This window comes from Trichechus manatus, unplaced genomic scaffold, assembly GCF_000243295.1.
Source record: "Trichechus manatus latirostris isolate Lorelei unplaced genomic scaffold, TriManLat1.0 scaffold00031, whole genome shotgun sequence".
In the NCBI taxonomy this organism is placed as follows: domain Eukaryota; kingdom Metazoa; phylum Chordata; class Mammalia; order Sirenia; family Trichechidae; genus Trichechus; species Trichechus manatus.
Genome location: NW_004443967.1, coordinates 8,005,693 through 8,025,158, shown reverse-complemented (window position 1 = coordinate 8,025,158; position 19,466 = coordinate 8,005,693). Strand labels below are relative to the sequence as shown.

The following is a 19,466-nucleotide window of genomic DNA, read 5'->3' as shown; positions in this document are numbered from 1 at the left end:
AGCACTCGCCTCACCACCTCCAGCAGACTGGGGCCAGAGAGGAAAGAAGGCAAGGAAGGGAAGGAAGGAAGAAAGAAAGAAAGACACTTGTTTCTTGGGGTTTTAAGTCAGAAATATAGTTTAAAAGTCCCAAGATGCTGAATCTGCTAAGTGCTTTCCCCAATCCTGGGGGAATATCATTTAATAAATATCTATACTTCCATAAATTAAATCATCCTCATCATAACCAGAGGTTAAGAGAAAAAGTAAACATTTTTAACCTGAAATCCAAACTAAATTCCCTCAGTAGAGCATGCAGTGGTCAAAGGTCTGGTTGTAAAACTCTTCTCCCATCCCTCTTCTGAAGGATTTAAATTTTTCTCTCCCTTTTCCACCTCCATCTCTCTTTAAAATGCCCAAGAATCCATCAGTCCTTCCCTTTTGTTGGGGAGGGGTGCGTGCGTTTCTTGAGCCTAGTTGAGGAAAGACCACTCAAAAGTATAAAGATACTTTAAAAAAAAATTCGTTTCAATTTCCCAAGACGACTACTCTGCGGGCATATTGATAAATCTTTATTGACAAAATATTGACATTGACATACTTCTTGGAAGTATATAGTGTGTTAGAATTCTAACAAATTAACACAAAACACAAAAATATTTACATTCTGGTATAGGAGACATTAAGGAAGCATTTGCCACTCTCTTTAGTAGGTCTATGCTCTTGGAATAGAAACTCAGTGCTTGAAAACTTGTCACTGTGTCCTTGGCCACACTTAACATCATTCTCACTAACTACAGTCCCTCAGTTTTTGCAAGAGATAGATTTTCCATTTGGAATGGCCTCTACGGTGAATGGTTGAACTCGGCCAACTTCTCCAGCCACTAAAGGGAGAAGTTTACTTCGTGGTTTTAAGCCTCAGGATGTTAGGAAAGGGAATGTCCAAGAAATATCATTGAGGTTTTTTTTTTTTTCCCCAGCACAAGTCTTGACTCCACGGTGGGCCCCTCCCCCACCCCCCCAGCCCCTGCCTGCTCCCTGTTTCTCAGTAAGAAAGAGGATCACTATCGCTGAGCCTACCTCACTTAGCTTTCACAATCACTTTGACGTCAGAAGGTATCAAAAAGTGTTTACACACTGCACATATCTCTGGAAAAAAAAATCAAAATGAAAAGCACACAGAACCTGTCTTTAAAAGGAAAAAAAATTACAATTCATTTTCTGTCTTTAGACACCGTTTGCCCAACGACTGCTACATGCAATTCAAGTTTTTGAAACAGGTGTGGGGATGGGGCTGGATATGAAATTTCAATCGTTATTATTGATTATTTTTAAAGACCGGGGGGGAAAACAACACGGCGAAGTGCAAAATCTAAAGTCCCGTGCCCAGGTGCTTTTGTTTTGTTTTGATCATCACTGCCCTCACGGCTTTTTTGAGTGGACTGCGATAAACGGAATACCTGCCAACCGTCCTGTCTCGCTGGTTTGGCGTCTGACTGACAGCTCCCCTGCGTTTGACTGACAGCTCCCTTGCTCCGAGCGCGATCGGCTTTGCCACATTTGGACCTCTCTCACTTGCTCCCTCTCTCCCTCTCTCTCTCCCTCACTCACTCACTCAGCTGCCTCTTTAGATGAGGGTTGCATGTTGATGAAGGAGCTTCCGTCGTCCCCTGCCCCTCGCGGCGCAGCATCGGATTGGGACCCTGCGCCGTGGCGGCCCAAAGTCTGCGACGAAGGCCGCTGCTGTGCCCTCCCTTTCTCGGTGAATGTGTGTGTGCGGTTTGCTCGATCTTGTTTTGTAGGTTTTTTCTTCTTCCCCTTCTCTCCCTGCCTCTGTTTCGCTCCTTTTTGTCCGTTTCTGTGGGGTTCGGTTTGTGTTTTTAATCGTCTGAGGTCACGTCTATTTCCTCGGGACTCGCCTGCTTGGTGGCGATTCTCCACCGATTAATATGGTGCGTCCCTTTTTTCTTCTGTTGCGAATCCGAGCCTTCTTCCTCTAGCTTCTGCCTTTTGAACTTTGTCCTTCGATTCTGAAACCATACTTTTACCTGCCGGCGAGAAGCAGACAGGGGCGCGTTAGTCCTCCACTGCGCCTGGTACCAACCACCTGACCCCTCCGCCCAGCCCAGACCCAGAGCCGAGACTGCAGGGCCCAGCCTCCAGCTGCATAGTCTAAGGGCCGGCCTCCCCATAGGCTCCCCTGGGGAGCAAGGCGCCTCGTGCGGGGCTGGTAGGAAGCACCGCTCCTGCTCCCTGCCCTTCTGAGCCCTCTTGGGGCTGCCTTCCCCAGCCCGCTCGGCCCAGAGTACACAACGCCCCCTTCCCACCCTCCCCCTGCTCCCGGCACCCACAACCCACCGAGAGCAAAGGCCTTGGAAAGCGTGGGAAACCCCTGCAAAAATAATAAGTAAGGGAAAATAAAAAGAAACGTGTCCCTAACTCCTCCTGCAAGCGGGTGCAGAAAAGCCCTCCTTCCGCCAGCTGCTGCCACTCGGGCAGGTCCCAAAGAGCTTTCTATTATAGGCGGCTTTACGCGTGTGGTGGCCTAAATATAACGCCTCCGCTGCAGGACCCGGCCCTGGGCAGGTGGGCAGTTCTGCCTGAGCTGCAAGCTCCTTGCCGGGACTCTCGCAGGTGAGCAGGGCGAGGTGGGGAGCTCTAGGAGGCGAGGGGGGAGGATGGGGTGCAGAAATCTCGGGCCCTACCCAGCTCTCCCTCTCCAGCCAGGGAAAGAGGCTCAAAAGTGAAAGCTCTGGGAGACCGTGGGAGAGAAAAGTAAGACTGAGAAAGAGACGAGGCGAAACCAGAGGGAGCGTTCCCTATTCCTCCTACTAACCAGCCTCAGGACAGGCCTGGACCAAGCCTGGACCGAGGTCACATCACGTCCCACCAGGGCTACCCGGCGACCTGGCCTCCCCAGAGCCGCCGCTGGAGGTCAGGGAAACAGTGAGACCCAGTCGCTGCGTGCGATCCGATCGCCCCCTGGGGAAGCAGGGCAGTGGGTCCCCATCCAAGCGACCAAACAGCAACACTGCCTAAGCTTCCCACCAGTGGGGTACGGATGGGGGCGACAGTGGTGACTCCATCCTCGCATGCCCCCCACCCCCCCATGACAGCAGCAGCCCAGGCCAAGCCCGAGCCTCCGGGCCCCGGAGGCCCGCTCCACTCCCTCCTTTGAGACGGCCGGCCCGGGTCCGGCTCGCTCTTCCCGGCACGTCTCAGTCGCCCCACGGCAGAGCCGAGCGGGAACAAGGCTGAGTTTAATTTGCTTTGAGTTTGCTAATTGAGGAGGAGGACGGTTCATTTCTCCCCGGCGCTCGCCCAAGGCGCGCGTCGGTGCGCTCGGGGCTTGACACGCACACAAAGGCTCAAGGCAGCGTGGGCAGCGAGGCGGACAAAGACCACCGCCGCCTGGGCTGTCCCGGAAAACTCAGCCGGCCGCGCCTTGTGCTGGCCGCGCACACACCCGCGAGCCCCTCCTCGGTTTTGTCCGGGGGGAACGTTTTAAAACAAAAGCCTCGACCTCTTTGCGCCTCCCAGAAAAAGTGTTACAACTTAATCGGCCCGAACACATTACTGTTTACGGGGAACTCTGACCCCGCCCTGCGGCTCCGCGTACAGTAGCGCCTACTGTAGCCCTGCGCCCCCTCCCCGCCCGGGGGCAGGCCCGAGTCAGGCCCGCCTCAGGACCCCGCTGCGCAGAAAGGGCCTGTCGGCTGAGGCAGTCCCTCTCCGCAGCCTCCCAGCCTTGTTGATCTGGTTTTGGGCGCGCCCAAGACGCCTGGCCTCCCCTGTTTGACTCTCCGATCCCTTTAGGTGACTAACTGGAGCCGTCGATGGGAGCCGAGAGGCCGCAGTCGCTCACAGCGGCTCTTAACACGCTCCCTGCCCTCCCCCGCCTCGCGCCCCCAACAGCCGGACACCCCGCTGCGTTCTCCCTCTTCTTGGGCCCAGTCGGGAGACACTCGGGCCCCCACGACTCTCACCAAAAGTCTCGCCAAGAGTGCAGAAGTGTCTTAGAGACTCAGGGGATGCCCAGCCGGGCGGGAGGACAGTTCGCTGTCCCAGGAGTCTGGGGAGAGTTGGCTCTAACGCCCCTTGCTGTAGTCCAACGAAGTCAGGCACCTCGAAACTCACGAACCCCGAGCCGGGCGTACAACCAGCTCTCAGGCCCTTTCTGGAAGGCCCTCTGCGAGCTACACACTCGAGCGGCTGCCAGCCGTGGGTGTCCAGAGATCTGGGGCAGGGGCCCAGCCCGGATGGGGTCGTTGCGCCAGGCCGCGCTCACCTGAGTTTCCGTGAGGCTGAGGCTGTGCGCCAGCTGCTTCCTCTCGGCGCCCACCACGTAGTGGTTCTTCTCGAAGGCGTGTTCCAGCCTCAGGAGCTGGGACGGGGAGAAGGCAGTTCGGATCCGCTTCGGCTTGCGGGCCAGCGCGTTGTGCAAAAGGAAGCTCTCGGGGCTGGTGTCGTTCCCTGCGGGGGGGTATAGCAGAAGTCCTGTTGGAGGGGGCGCCCCGGCTCCCGCTGCGTGCTTCTCCCGAACCGGGCTAGCCTGGCGCCGGGTTCCGGGCCTCCGCGTGAGCTGCGCCGTCCGGCACGCGGGGCCCCGGCCTTCCCGAGTCGCACGAAGGGGACGCCCTGGGCAGCTGCTGGCCTAGGCCCGCGAGGCCACCTGTGAGCACCCACCCTGCTGCTGCCCAGGCAGACGGGCGGATCCCACGGCCCCTGACCTCGGCGGGTTCCGCAGCCGCCTTGGCGCCGCGGGCCTCCGAGCCCGGAGCCTGGGGCAAGGGAGGGGGCGACAGGGCCCTGCCGGGGCATAGGCGCCCACGACCCAGAGAAACGGCTTTCTCTTCTGTCTAACCTCTCGGGGAACTTTGACCCCGGGGTGGGGAGGCGGCGGACCGCTTTCCAGACTTTACTCGGAGACTTATTGAAAAACTATTCAAAGTCTTGTTTCCCGTCCAGGGAAGTGTGGAAGCCGGGCGCGTCGCTGCCGCCGGGCCTGGACGGAGTCCTTGCCGGCGTGTTCGCCCAGCTTCTGCCGCCGCTGCCTCCAGGCACCCGGCTCCCCTGCTCCAGAGAACGAGGAGACAGACGCTAGCGGGACGATCGAAATCCGGGGTTACAGGAGGGCCGCGGGCACCGCAAGGTCCCTGCTGCCCCAGGCCTGGTGGGGGGACCAAGAGCGTGGCTGGCAGGGAATGCGGAAAGAAACACCTAAACTTAGCGAGCCAAGCCCGAGAGTTTCGGGCTCACTATTAGGGGAAGAAATCGGTTCACCAAAACCCCAAACAAAGAAAAACAAACCACAGTCCAGGCAAGATTAGAGGCCAATCTGGGCCAGAAATAAGGCGGAAAGATTTTATATTGTTGCTTTTGTTTTGTTAATTATGGGGTTGGCATCTACCCGATTCTAGGCTTTGGCAGGGAAGGGAAGGGTTAACGAATGGACAGGCGGCTGGGTATTGATCCGCCCGGGCTGGGTCTTTTCCCTGCTCGGATCTCTAAGCTAATTACTCGCCGCTTTTTCTGGAGTTTTAACTGTCTTCAACCCTCACCCGGAGGAAAACAAACAAGCAATAATTTTTAAAAAGGCAAGAAACAAAAACACCCAGATAGGTCCTCCCCGCCCAGCTTGTCTCCCTACTGGGTTCATTTCTTTTAAAAGAAAGAAAAACAAAAACCAGACCGAACCTGCCTTCCCGCCGCGGCCGCTCGGCGCCCCAATTAGGCAGGTCGCTGCGAGAGCTCCGAGCCCGGAGGTGCCTACCCGCGCGGCCCTACCCTGTTCCAAAAGCAGGAAAAAAACAACCCCCTAGACTTTGCTCCGGAGTCCTGAGGGTCCTCTCGCCGCCCAAAGAGGACTGGAGACTGAAGCCGCTGGGCTGGGCAAAAGGAGCGCGGAGTGGGTGGCGAACAGGGCCGAACGCAGTCGAAGGCGAACCTGGCGGCTGGGCCCGGTCGGCGCCCCTCCGAGCGAGGGTCGCCCGCACCATTGCCTAGGGGATAGCGAACCTTGGAGCCCGGCAAACTCCGACCTCCTCGGCCGCGGGCAGGCAGAGCAGGCTACCTCGCCTGCTCCGCCCGAGCGCACTCGGGCACAACTCCCCCATCCGCGCCCCTCCCCAAAGGGCCAAGCGCCGGCAGGCCAGCCCCGCTAACCGGCTGCAGCTTCGGGGACTGGGGACGACAACGCGCCCGGTCCCTGGCCGCCCGGCCTCCTCCCAGACTAGGCGGCCTCCGCCCGGGCCTTGCCGGGCGCCCACTCGAGCAGGCCGGGCCGGTGCAGGCTGCGGCTCTGCGGTCCCGCGACGTGGCACGTACCTTGGAAGCGGTGGCCCAGATACCGGTAGCGGTGGATGAGCCAGGGGTAGAAGGTGGACGGGTCCCGCTGCTGCGAGGCGAAGAGGGGGTGTGGCGAGTGCGAGGAGGGCAGGGGGTGGGCGGCCAGCGCGTGCGGTGGCGGCACCGGGTGCACCGGCACCGCGGGGTTGGGCGGGTGCGACACCGCCTCGGCGAACACCAAGTCCGGGTTGGAGTAGACGCCCCTGCCGGCAGCGGCGGCGGCGGCGGCGGCCGAGTGGAAGCCGTTGAGGAACGGGTTGATGGGGCTGGAGTTGGCGTAGCTGAGAGCCGCGGGGCGGATGGGGTCCTCGGAGCGCGAGGCGGGCAGGGGACTGTCCTTGGCCACCAGCGATTCGATGGTGAAGCAGCGCTTGGGTGCCGGCTGGAACATGCTGCGCCGAGGAGCGGGCGCCCGAGGCTCCCGGCTCCCGGCGACCGCGGCGCGTTGCCTCCGCCGCCCGCTGCCTGCAGCAAGCACCGAAGAAAATCGGGGGCTTGTTTGTTTGGGGTGGGGGGGAAGGAATGGAAGAAAGAAAGGGAAGGAAAGGAAAAAAGAGAGGAGGGGGGAGGGGAGGGAGAGGCGACGCCGAGGTTCCCGAGAATCTTACACCAAACGCGCCCAACCTGAAGAGAGGGGGAGAAATCCTTCCAGAAGAATTTGCAGGCGTGGATTGGGATAATTTTTTTTTTTTTTTTTTTTTTTTTTGGCGAGATGGCGTGGGGGATCGGAGTTAGAGGCGGGGGCGGGGGGGGAGTTTCTCGGGAGAGGCAAAAAAAAGTTTTCTCTCCTCTGCAAAAGGCGGGCAGGGCGCCCTAAGTCCAAGGACAATCCATGGAAGTGTTCGCTTCTTCACAAGTTGTGCAAACGATTTGTTAGTTCATGAGCCTAATTAGTGCGAGGATCACATAAACAGCTTCCTCCGATGCCTGGTAAATGGCTTGACGATTGGTCGCTATTACTCGCCCTGAGGTGGAAGGGGGGAGACTCTTTAAAGTGCGTCAGAGAGCGGCGAGCGCCTGGGAACCCGGAGGCCTGGATCAGCGCCGAGAGTGGAACGGAGTCGGCGCCCCGCATGGGCTGCACCGCCCGCCGCCCTGCGCGCTCGCCCCGCGATCAGCTCGCTGCTCTGAGGTGCCCGCTCGCCGTCTCCTCCTCCCCCGCCTCCTCCTCTTCCTCCGGTTTTTCCTCCTCCTCCTCTTCCTCTTTCTCCTCCTCCTCTTCTTCCTCCTCCTCTTTCCCCACCTCCTCCCGCTCAGCCACTGCTTCCTCCTCCTCCACCACCACTCCCTCCAGGGCACCCAGGTCCCCGCAGAGTCCCCGACCGGCGCCGCCTCCGCAGCGGCCCCCTGGATCCCGAGCCTGCTGCAGCCGAGCTGGTAGGACAGACAGACACACACACACGGATTCCTCATGCCAGGCGCACCGCCGCGGCTGTCCCCCGCGGCCCCGCGTCGGGAGAGTTGGTATTGCCCGGGAGCACCGCAAGGGTAAGCGCGCGGGGGCTGGCTGGGGAGAGGGCTGAGAGCTGTTCGGTTATGCCAGCCCCCCCTCTCCAGCAAAACTCCCCGCGGTTTCCCAGGCGAGGAGGGACCCGGGTGGGTGGGGGTGTGCGGGTCCTCCCATGTCTCCAACCTAGCTGAGCTGCGAGGTATCGGGTCGTGGCGTTTGCGATCCTTGACCCTGCACATTCGTTTGCAAGTTGAGACGCGAGTCGCCAACCCCGCCTGGGCAGTGGGCTCTCAACTCTCGCCCGTTCTCGCCCCAAGCTCTCACTTTTCCTGTCTGGGAGGGTGCTCACTTCTATCCCAAAACTGTTCCTTCTGGAATATCTGGGACGAGGGCCCAAGGTCAGGGGAGCTGCTGCTGTGGTGCTACTGTTAGCGTTCTGTTGTCGTTATTTTTGTTAGTGTTGTTGTCATTGTTATTAGTATTGCTGCTGCTGTTATTCTTGTTATTATTATTATTTCTATTATTATTCTGCCATCTGTAGTCCCTGGGGCGGGTTGCTGTGCAAACCCAAGGCTCAAACTAGGGACTGCGGATAGCGTCTCCGGTCCTAGCCCTTGTCCGCATTTTTGAGCTCGCCTTCGGTTTTGGGATGATTTTAGGGCCCAGTTCCCTCGTCCCCATTGGCTCGCGCGGCGGCATAATTATGATCACATCCCCCAGGCTGCTGGCGCTGCTCTCTGTTTATTGGTGGTTAAAGATCTATTATCTATTCATCAGCCGCCTCTTTTCTTTTTTCTTTTTTTTTTTTTTGCCAATTACATTCTTCTAAAGTGAAGTACCAGCAGGTATTTTGCACGTTTACAATTAATGATAAAAAAAAAAAAATCTGGCGTCCTTTAAATCTATTACTCCAAGGCCTCTGTCATTTCTCTTAAGGACGCAGAAATGCCTGTGTTTGGTGACTAGGTTGCCGTGAGAACCGGGAGAAGTCGAATGGGAGGAGAGAGAAGAGCGAAGTGGCCGAGAGCGTGGCTGCAAGGCCACCAGATTATCAGCCCAAGGTCCCAGACATTAAGACGTGTTCTTGCGCCTCGCCCTGCACTCAGTCCCCCCGGCCTTCCCGTGGCTTTAGCTCCTGTGTATTTATGTTTGTCAGTTTCTCGACTTCTTTACTATGGGTATACTGTTAGTGGGGGAGGGGGGTAAAAAAACTCCTTTCGGAAAACGCAAGAGTTGGGAACTTTGTTTTCTGGGATTGTCCCCCTCTCAGGGACAGATCGGTAGGGGGTCAGCGGGGATCATCCGTGCTGCCACCTCCTCCACCCTCCCAGGGTGTACACACGCTCGCACACACACGTACGCTCACATACGAGATAGGAGGGGCCTCAGCCTTACCTTCGCCGACTGAAGAGACCTGCCCTTGCCTCAGGCTGTGGACCTCGGTGACACAGGCTATGGGGGTCGTGGCGGCTTTCGTCTCAGAGAGGCCTCGCTTTGCGCGCCACCTTTTTCCCAGGCCTGAGGATTCTGGGCGTTAGATCTACCCCCATGGGATGGGGGGGGTGCATTCGAAGACGGCCTCCCTCGGGTCCGAACCAACAGCCCCCAAAACACTGATTCCAACTTGGAACTCCACCTCTGAATTAGGCTCTCTGGGCAGCAGCTCCATCGTGCCCAGGTCAGTGGGGTGTCTGAGGCCACTGCAAGGGGTGGAGGTCTTTGGGCTGCACCCAGCCAGCGAGCCCACAGGGAACGCAGGGTCAGCCCTAGGGTGTCCGAAGCAGGGAAGAAAGCCTCGACTTAGGTGGGTTGTGGATCCCAGCTCCAGCGGTCCCCTTCTCCCTGTGAGAATTTGGGGAGGGCTGGTGGGTGGAAGTCCAGCCTGGCCCTCAGGGCGGGCCTTCCACACCTCGGAGGGCCAAACTGGGGATGCTAATAGCCCAACCCGTGCAGGCTGGCGAGCAGTAACAGTTTATTGCGCAGTTGACATTAGTGATCTTGGCTGAGGGTGCAAGAGTCGATGACCTGGGGGCAAGGGGGGGCCCAGTCTGTGTCTGGGTGGGGTGAGGCCCGCAATGGTGTGTGATGTGTAAGGGGCGTTTCCTCTTCTTTAAACCTTTGTGCCCGAGCCCTAAGAGGCTGAAGGTAACCTCTTAACCCTTTACCTCTTTCGGCCAGGACCTGTTTCCTGAGAGCGCCGATTCGGGAAGAGTGTCCCAAAGGAGTGAGCAGCAGGCTGGAGCCCGGACCCCTCAGCCTCCTGCCCAAGGCGGGGACATTTGGCCAGGGCCGAGGGCTCAGGCCGCTCAGAGCCCGTCGCCCGTCACGCGGCGTTTTCCGCAAGCCGCCCGCCTCTAGTTGGCCAGCTAGTGGGCGAGGGAGAGGGCGCAGCAGGGGCCTGGCCCACCCTCCAGACAGGAGCGGGGCACCCAGTCCCTTGGCCCCTTGCGCCGCCGACCCCAAGCCGCGCTCGGCCCCAGCTGGTGGGAAGCTAGCTTCCTGAGAGTCCCGAGCAGCGCAAACCCCGGAGCCGGGTAATCTATGCTACCCCATGCGCCCGGGCCCGGAGGAGCCGGGAAGGTGAACGAGGAGAGTGATTCATTAACCAGACTGGCAGGTGGAGGCCGCCGCGGCGCTGAGCGCTGGGGTCGAACTCGGCGCCGGAGCGCCTCAAGCCCCCGCGGACTTAGATGCCGCGGCTGCCCCCTCTTTACTCGTGGGTTCAGCCAGGCCGGCTCAGTGCCGGGTTCTTCTTTGTTCCTTAGACGCGCCTGGAAGGATGGGTGTTTGGCTAAGTCCCGGCGCGTGCGGTAGGAGGTGGAGGGGATGTTCCTCGCGCGTCCTCCCACCCCGTGCGCCCCACGTCGTGCGAGTTGGGCTCTGTCGACTCAGGAATCTGCATTCTGCAGGCAGCTGGACCTGCAGAGACAGGACGGAGGTTCTAATCCCGGATCTGACGCGTACTAGCCGAGCGACCTTGGGCAACACCTGGCAGTCTCTCTCGACCTCCATTTTGTCTTCTATAAAAAGACGGCCAACGGCACCGAGCAGGCGGTGGAGGTCGGATTGCCGGGAGTGGGGGGGAGGAAACGTTCTACATCTTGATTGTGGTGGCGCTTTCAGGACTTTATGCACTGGTCAGTCAAAACTCAGAGAACCGGACACTACAAAGGGTGAATTCTGTTGCATGTAAATTACACCTTAATAAACCTGCCTCCCCACTCCCAAAAAAGAGTCAGGCCTGGGTTCACAGCTCAACTGCTGACCTTGGGCAGGTTATCTAACCTCTCGGTGCTTCTGTTTGGCTCTTCAGTGAAATGAGATAATAGTACCAGGCCCTTAGACTTGTCATGAGGATTCAATGAGATAAGCCATGCAGAATGCTTAGACAGTGACCAGCACATAATGAGCTACAGTAAAAGCTAGCTCTGGGTTGTTGCTGTTGCTGTTGTCGTTATTATCACTTACCCACTCAGAAGGCTTGCTGCTAGGATTCAGAACCTCAACAATCAAGTTGTACAAACCTAAGCTGTTGCTGGTGGCACCCCTTCCCCTGCCTTTCTTGCCCAGTTCGCAAAATCAGAAGGTCAAGGAAGCCAGCTCCTCATGCCCCCTGCAAAGGCCTCCGACTTCTCTAGGGAGGCGCTGGGGTGAGGGAGGCTTGGATTCCTGGCTGTGGGAGGCATTAAAAGGCCAACATTTCTGGGGAATCCCACAAAACCCTCTGCTCCAAGTTTCCTGTCTGGCCCCCTGTTCTTCGAAGGAGCAAACGGTGTGCTGGCTCCGTGCTACGTCTGTGCAGAGTCCCGCGTGGGTGCACATTCCCCCTGCAAGGTGCGAGAGTGCTGTCTGGGCTCACTACCTCTGTCCTTCACCTGCTTGAGCCTCAGCGTTCTCACCTGGGAAAACAGCAACAATGTCTTAAGAGTTGTTGAGAGCAGTAAGTGCCCTAGTGCCTGGCTCACTGTAAGAGTTCAACAAATATTCCTTATTATTAAGTCCCGGCCACGTGCGGTTCAACCTGCCCAGCACGGGTCGCCCTGGTGTGGACCCTTCGTGTGAGCCGGGACCGTCAGCGGGCACTGGGCGCCCGCGGTGCAGCGCGGGAAGCGCGGGAGTCGGTGAAGGGTGAGCCTTTCTCCTGCCAATGGCCAGCGGAAGGCGGCCCTGGGTAGGAAGGCCTAGAGGACCGGTTGAAAATTCCTCCAACCCACTGGGATTCCCAGTTACCCGGCTCCTCCGAACGCGTAGGGCGGCAGAAGGAAATGAAAAGTAAAATTAATACCTTAAAAACATTTTTAAAAATTGTTATTACGGCAAATCCCTTTCTGGCTTCCTCCCCAGAGGCCGCTCACCGGCCCGGGGCCCAGATCCGCGTGTGCGCAGCGGCGCCTAGTGGCGAGGGCCAGGCGCGGGCCTGGTGGCAGCCTAGTCCCTCGGCCGTAGCTGTGGGCGCCCAGGGAGGGCCTAGGTGGCGCCTCACTGTCCAGATTCACCAGATCCTCGTCCGGGCCGGGGCAGGGGGCCCTAAGGAGGCGCGGGCCACCAAGGAGAAAGACCGGCTTCCAAATGCATTCCTCCTCCCTCCACCAGCACAGCGCTCCGCCGCAGAGTTCACCATCCACGCTAGACTTTCAGCTCCTCTAGGAATCGGGCTTTCTTCCGAGTCTGGGCTGCCTTCCGAGGCGGGCAGATTCGATTCTAAGACGACGAGGCGGCCAGGGTGATTCAGCTACAGCGCAAATGCTCCCAAGCTCCATGTCTGCGGTCCTAGACCTCCTGGCCCGACTACAGTGGTTCTGAGGATGGGCCGCTAGAGCCCGAGCGCGCCCTGCCTGGGGTGAGGTCGGAGGAGCTGAGGTGCTACCCTCCCCGCTTTGCGCCCCCTCGCGGCCGGCGCAGGACAGGGGGGCCAAGGTGGTCACTGCGGAGGTGCCGCCGCATTCTGGGCCCCGACTGGACCCAGATAACAGCCCCTTTCTCCCAGATTTCCGTCCCGGGGCAGCCTCGCTCTTCCAGTGAGGGGAGGTCGTGGATCCACGCGGGGTGCCCTGGAAACCCGTGTGCTGTGAAGGCGGCCCCGGCAGAACCGCTGGAAGCGCCCACCCGCTGAGCCTTCGAGGGCGGGTCTGACACCTCTGCGGCGGGGCCCTGGTGGCTGCAGGAGACAGGCGCTGTCCTTCTGCGATTGTCGGCGGGAGCTGTGAGCGTCTGGGTCTCCCGAGACCCACCCGCTTGAGATGCAACCTTTCAGAGCCAGAAACTCCGCAGTTCCGCGTGGAGCTCACACGGCAGGACCCGTCGGTCGCGTCTTACTGCCTTCATCTCGAAGGAATGGTCAATGTCTCGTCACAAACGGCTGTCCGTTGGATCCACTATTGAAAATAAGAAACAAGAATCAAAGGACGGTCCCGGTTTCCTTCTCCCTCTGCTTCCTGCCACAGTCTAAGGCCAAGGGAGGACAGATGGACACACAGCCAGGGATGGAGAACTAGGGGGCCTGGAGACTCTTGCTCAGGTTGCGGCCCCACACAGGGGCAGGGCAGGGGCAGGGGCAACTCTGTCTTTCCTGCCCACTCCAGGGCCCACGTGTGGGTGGGGGTGTTGCAGCCTGCCCCCACCAGCCCAAAAGTTGTGGCTCCACTGGGCCACAAGAACATGCACCACCTCTGGGCACAGCCCCGGGTGGGCTGGGGTGGCCTCAGCCAGCTCACAGGGCCAGCGGGGGTGGGGGTGGGGCACACACTTTTCCACTCCTCTGCTGCCTTAGCCCGTATTATTTTGTTTGAGACCCTGCTCTCCACCTTCTATTCCACCTGGCTTCCGGAAATGCTGGTGAACTCAGGAATCCCTCCCTTGGGAACTTACTCGGCTCTTCCATGAGTACTTTCCCATTTTCTGGACTCTGGGGGCCGGGCTGGGGCTCAGAAAGCGGATTTCGGCCGTTCGGAAATAGAAGCTTCTTCTCTTAAATGCCCTAGCTCTCCCTGAATCCTGGGGAGGATGTGGAGAGGACTTAGAGGGATGTTAACAATTCCTGCCACCTATACGGGATTGTAGCCTTTAGACTATTTGCTCACACCCATGATCTCAGTGAACCTCACAATCTGGGGGGCAAGTAGGGAAGGAGTCAGGATACCTATTTCCCAGATGAGAAGACTGAGGCTCAGAGAGATTACAGAAGTTGTCCCAAGTCATGCAGCGTCCCTCCCCACTCCCATGGGTGCAGTGGTCACTCCAGGAGGAGCCCTGGGACCAACGCTTCCCCTCCCGACCCAGCATGGCCAGATGCCTGCACTCAAGTCAACGGGAAAAGGCAGCGAAGAGCACCCATAGATGGGCGGGGGCGCCCAACCCGCCCGGCACCGCAAGACTGGTCCGGGTGACCCCAAACAGCACGATCCCCACGCTTGCTTCGCGCCCACTCGGCAACATTGTCCTCCAGGCCACTTTTCCCGGCTTCAGACCGCGCTTGTGCCCCCTTTCACCTTACTCAAGTGCCGAAAGTCTTCTGCGGGTTCAAGCCCGGGGTGTAGGGACCGGGGAGCCGTCGGTGGCCTTCCCGCAGCCGGAGATCGAAGGGGTCAGCAGGGCCCGCTCTGCGCCCCACACCCCCGAGTCACTTTTGTGGGCGACTCAAAACAGCCCTGACACCTCCGGAGGTGGCCACTGAGCAGCGCCTGCGACGACGGGAGGGAAGAGCTCCGGGCGCGGCCAACGAAGCGGCCCAAGGGCCACTCTCCTGGTGTCCGCCCAGCGTCCTCGGCCTCCCTGCGCTCTGCTCCGCCTGCGCGGAGCTAGTCCTGGGCAGAAGAGTCCACAGGGGCTAGGAGCTTCCGAAGAGGCCCCTGGAGAGAGGGTCCGACCCCCGCAGGGCCCCAAGCAGCCGCAGCCGGGGCCTCGGCCCAGGAGGCCTGCAATGACAGGTGGCCGCAGCGGCGACCAGGGGGCCTTTCACTAGGACTGGCCCCCCAGGCTGAGGGGGAAGAACCCTCTAGTTCAGGGTCCCGAAGCCGCCCCTCCTGGCCGCACTCAAATCCCGGAGCCCCTTGCGCCAGGAGTTTGGACAAGCTAGGCCAATTGCGTCCTCTCGGAGTCCAGGCGCGGGGACGCATTGTGCGCCTCACTTTCCCCGCGGCGGGAGCAGGGCCCAAGGGTGTCTCCTGGGGCCTGCAGGCGGCCGCAGTCCGTTTGGGCGTCTAGGCCTCGGCTCTGGTCCCAGCGTGCCCCCCCACCCCAGCGGGATGCGGGGAGGCCCGACCGCGGCCGCCCTCGCTTAGCCGGGCCGCCAGCGGCTCGCGGGGTCTGCGCGACCAAGGGTAGCATCGCCACGGCGCGGGCAGGGACCTCGTTTGTTCAATATTAGTTTTTCATTCCAGTCTATTGTGCCCATCTGCGATAATATTGACTCTGAGGTGAGAGCCCACAGACGACAGGGCTTGTCTGACGCTCCGCGGCAGGGCGCTCCAAGGGAAGAGAAGCGGCCTTGAGGAGTTAAAGAGACTGCAAATAAAAGCTGTAGCGCGGCGGCCGCTTGGCGCCGCGGCCGCGCCCGGCAGCCGCTCCGGGCCGCGGCCGCGCCCGGCGGCGTGGCGCTCACCGCGGCATGTGCCCGGGCCCCCGGCTGGGAACTGGGGTCTGGGAATGGGTTTGGGGCTGAGGTCGCGCTGAGGAGTGGCACAGCCCTCATTTAGCGCACACACCCCCATATTCAAAACAATTGTTCTTGAGGTTCCGCTTCTGGGTAACTCCAGAGAAAAACTAATTCACACACACACGCACAGAGCTTTAGGTTGCCAGTAAGCCAACATCAGTCACGGAGATAGTTCTCCGTTTTAGATGGTGTAACTGTTTAGGATAACTTTTCTGTCAAAGTGTGTCTCTGAATTTGCCCAGCGTCGGAAGAGTAAACGCGCCGCAATTACCATTAAGCCGCAGTTCTCGTGAGTGCGCGGTTGGTATCAAATTTCTGTTCATTTTGCTTTGCTTCGAATCGTCTCCTTCCAACCCATCTGCGGGGCTCCATACTTCCTTTCCAACCTCAGCTTTAAAGGGCCTCTGGAACGTTCAAGTATTGCAGTTAAAGATCCGTTTCCATTTCCAAACGGCCTCTGAATGCCTACGCTGGAAAATGGCACCTGAAGTTGTTTGACGTGTCTGAGACCGAATACTTGTGTTTCCGCTCTCAGCACCACATGCCAAACGATCAGGGCTTGCCTTGAAAGTGGGCAGTGCGTCCTCGGGACTCATTTAGGAAATGCATGCCCCCTATTGGGGTCTGACCTGTGTGAGAGACAACCAGTTTCCTCTGTTACCTTAATAAGATAGTGGTCGTTTGGAAAGTGGGGAGCTGGGATGGGTCAGGGAACAAGAGTGGCTGAGCCGGGAGATACTATGGAGCCCTAGTACCTTGGATATTTCAGCCGAGAGCATTGGGTTTAATATATATATATCCCACCTATAATATACGTGGTCCGTTTGTATTATATTGTATAACATGTAGTATATATGATATAGTTTCATAGTATTATGTTGTTTAACATATTATATTTAACATATAGTTCTGATATTTTATTATTATTCTATTACCTATTATTTAACGTGTATAATGTTTCATTATATATTATATTGTATGCTGTGCACAGTTCTATATATATGTATAAACACACATATTTTTATATATGTAAAGGTATTTAGGGGAGCCTTAAATCTCCCTACAAATACACATTTTGATCATTTTAATGCAGCCCTGATCAAACTTTGAGATAGCTATGTATTTATAACAAACACCCTAGGGTTCAAATCTGGTTCCAGGAAAAGGGGGGAACAGGAGCCACTCTTTGCCCTGAGGGACAGCAGGTCCTCTCTAGAAAGTGGTCTTGCAAATGTCCACTGGGACAGAGGAGACAATGTTCTAGAGCCGGCGGCTGCCTCCTCATCTCACCTGGGTTGCAGATTGTTTTGGTTCCAGAGAGGCCGTTTAGAGGCTCCAATGGTCCCCAAACCGGTGTCATGAATTAATAACGAATTTGGGGAGCGTAGCATACGCTCCCCTGAGGCGTCTGGGAGAGCAGGGGAGGCCTTTCATCCCGGGTTCTGGGCTCCAGACGAGGGGCTGACGGCTGGGGTGCGTTTTGTCCCGCCCGCCGCGACGCGGAGGAGCGCCCTGGGCTTCCGCAGTCCCTCCTCCAACCTGCCGCCTGCCTCCCGGACCGGCGGCGCTCAGAAAAGCTGTCGTGGCTTGGCCCGCTCACAGATCAGATGGTCCCAAGTACAGTCAGCTTTCGCTAACGAGCAAGAGCTGAAATAAGCAGGCAGTCGGGAGTTTCCCCAGGAGGGCACGGGTGAGTTGGGCCAGCGGAAAATAAAGTCGGAATTTCAGATGTCCGCACGTTATCGCCTCTTTACAAGGCAAGGACCACACAAGGGCTTCGGTTTATGGAGAGGAAAAAAAAAAAGGAAAGAGACAATCGAAGCCAGGTATAGCCCAGTAAAGCGTGAGAAATATCCTAACTTTACACCCGGATGAATAGGAGGCTGGTACTTGGGAGGCCTGCGAGCCGGCAAGGAACTTAGGGTGGGTGGGGGAGTGAGGAAGCCTCGTGGAAGGGATGAGAGCGGAGGACAGGAACTGCCAGGGTAGTGAGCTGCTTATTCCTTAAAAGCAAAACCCCCAGATGACTACCTGGTCGCATCTTGCCTCATAGCAGGGAAACTTGGCCCCAACCAGCCCAGGGGGGTTGGCTCGCCTATTTTTTGCAAACCCAGAGCTCAGAAAGAGTAGAGCCCTTCTCTGATCTGATCCATCCCCAGCCTTGGTGAAAAGTTTTTGCGGACATCATGTGCAGGCTTTGCCCTCCCTGCCTCTTGCCTGACAGGACTCCCAGCTATCTGCTAAGATGAGTTTGGGGAGGGGAGAGACAGGAGAGTCTCCATATCGCTAAAAATAAACCAACTCTGCGGACTGAGGACCGCTCCTCACTCTCCCAGCCCCGAGAGTGGGGAGGTGTCTGAACACCCTCGGGATGCCCAGCCGGCCAGATGAGGAGTGGAGCCCAGTGCCGACCATGTGGATGTGGGTCTTCCCAGATGGGCTTGGGCACATCTGGTCCATCTGCACCATTTCTTCCATCCAGGTGATCCATCTTGTCCATGCCCAGCAGTTCACAGGGGTGGAAAACTCTACTCTCCTGGTGTGGCCATCACAGTTCCACATTTCCGCCCCTTGCTTGAGCCCCCATAATCCTGGTTTAAGGGGCTCAAGTGTGCTGGGAGCATGTCAGTGTCCATTTCACTGCTTATCTGCCACCAGCGCGTCTGGCATGAGAGACAGAACATTTCCATCATGGATGGTGTCTGTCCCAGACCCTGTGCTTAGTGCCTGTAACAAGGAGCTCATTCAGTCTTCTCAGCAACCCATTGAAGTAATTGAATGGAATTAAAGTTTATTCCCATTTTCCAAATGAGAACACTGAGGCTCTGAGATGTTAAGGGATTCACCCAAGGTCACACAGCTAGTAAATGAGTGAGTCTGGATACCAATTGAGAGCTGTCTGACTCCAACAGCTTCTCTTTTTCCCCTCCTCCCCCGCACTCCCCACTTCTTATTTCCTGTCCAAATGTTCTCTTTTCCCCAGTGAGGAAGTCAAGGCCCACAGGGTGAGGAAAGAGATAATACTTTACTCTTTCTTCACAAAAAAGTCAATGACCATAGGCTACAGAGCCTGGATCCCTCTCCAGAAGATGAATCCCATGTCTGGAATGGACAATAAACAGTTGGCATGTGGGCAGCGTGTATGGTTTACAAAGAGCTTGCTCACACCTCGCCTCAGTCACCTCTCCCACCACCCCTGTCGGGTGGAGATACTGCCATTATTACCCCCATTTTAGAGAGGCAGAAACACACTCCCCCATTAAAAACCAATTGCTGTCAAGTCGATTCCAACCCATAGAGACCCTATAGGACAGAATAACCCTGCCCCTACAGGGTTTCCAAGGCTGTAAATCTTTAAGAAGGCAGACTGCCACATCTTTCTCCCGCGGAGTCACTGGTGGGTTCCAGCCATCGATCTTTTGGTTAACAGCTGAGCACTTAATAACTGTGCCACCAGGGCTCCTTGAAACGAGCTCAGTGAGATTAAATAGCTTGCCTGGCTGCCCAGCCAGTCCGCTGCAGAGCGCTGGCACCAGCCTGAGCCAGCCCATTCCCAACCTCCCGGCTTTGCAGATACCACATATGGGACCGTTTAACCAACAGAGTTAGGCCTTGCTGTTGTGAAATTACTAGGTTGCTTTCTTTTTCATGTTTTCAGTGTTCCTGCAAATATTATTTCAAGATCCAAAACTTTATTTTCATGTATGCCTCTCTTCTACTCATTCTTCTTCCAAGTGTGCACCCATCTGTATTCTAGGGCCATCAAGAAAACAGAATAATAAGGTGCCCCTTATGTATGGTCAAATGATATTCAGACACTAGAGTGTATAGATTTGGTTTTAAAAAAAAGTCTTCATTTGTATATTTTGCTTTATTACTAGATGCCTTACACATATCAATAAAACGCAAATACATAATTTGCTAAGAAAATTCCAAGGGGAAGATTTGGGGTAGGAAGAATCCTTTGGTCAAATGGTTCCATTTCCAAAGAAATGACCATGAATGCATGTAGGAAATGACTGGGGCTGGGGGGAG

At 57.3% G+C, this 19,466-nt stretch overlaps 1 protein-coding gene across 2 annotated transcripts; it reads right to left on the bottom strand.

Annotated features, from left to right (window-relative positions):
* Window positions 1-530: 530 nt before the first annotated feature.
* Window positions 531-7,033, bottom strand: EMX2 (empty spiracles homeobox 2). Of its 2 annotated transcripts, XM_004374881.1 has the most exons (3): window positions 6,307-7,033; window positions 4,268-4,452; window positions 531-2,027 (listed from the first exon to the last, which is right to left on the bottom strand). In XM_004374881.1, the coding sequence occupies exons 1-3, from the start codon at window positions 6,716-6,718 to the stop codon at window positions 1,860-1,862; spliced, it is 765 nt and encodes a 254-aa protein (XP_004374938.1). In that variant the 5' UTR covers window positions 6,719-7,033; the 3' UTR covers window positions 531-1,859. The 2 variants fall into 2 exon arrangements, with proteins under 2 accessions (XP_004374938.1, XP_004374939.1); XM_004374882.2 differs by lacking the exon at window positions 4,268-4,452 and having other exon boundaries at window positions 1,843-2,027; window positions 6,307-6,718.
* Between the last annotated feature and the right edge of the window lie 12,433 nt (window positions 7,034-19,466).

What these genes read in the sequence shown, in the direction of transcription:
- EMX2 (XM_004374881.1), bottom strand. Translation starts at nt 6,718, where the DNA reads ATGTTCCAGCCGGCACCCAAGCGCTGCTTCACCATCGAATCGCTGGTG. An exon ending in TCTGGGCCACCGCTTCCAAG is followed by an intron (nt 4,453 to 6,306) that starts GTACGTGCCACG and finishes ACCCCCCCGCAG; the next exon opens with GGAACGACACCAGCCCCGAG. An exon ending in TCAGCCTCACGGAAACTCAG is followed by an intron (nt 2,028 to 4,267) that starts GTGAGCGCGGCC and finishes TCTCGCCGGCAG; the next exon opens with GTAAAAGTATGGTTTCAGAA.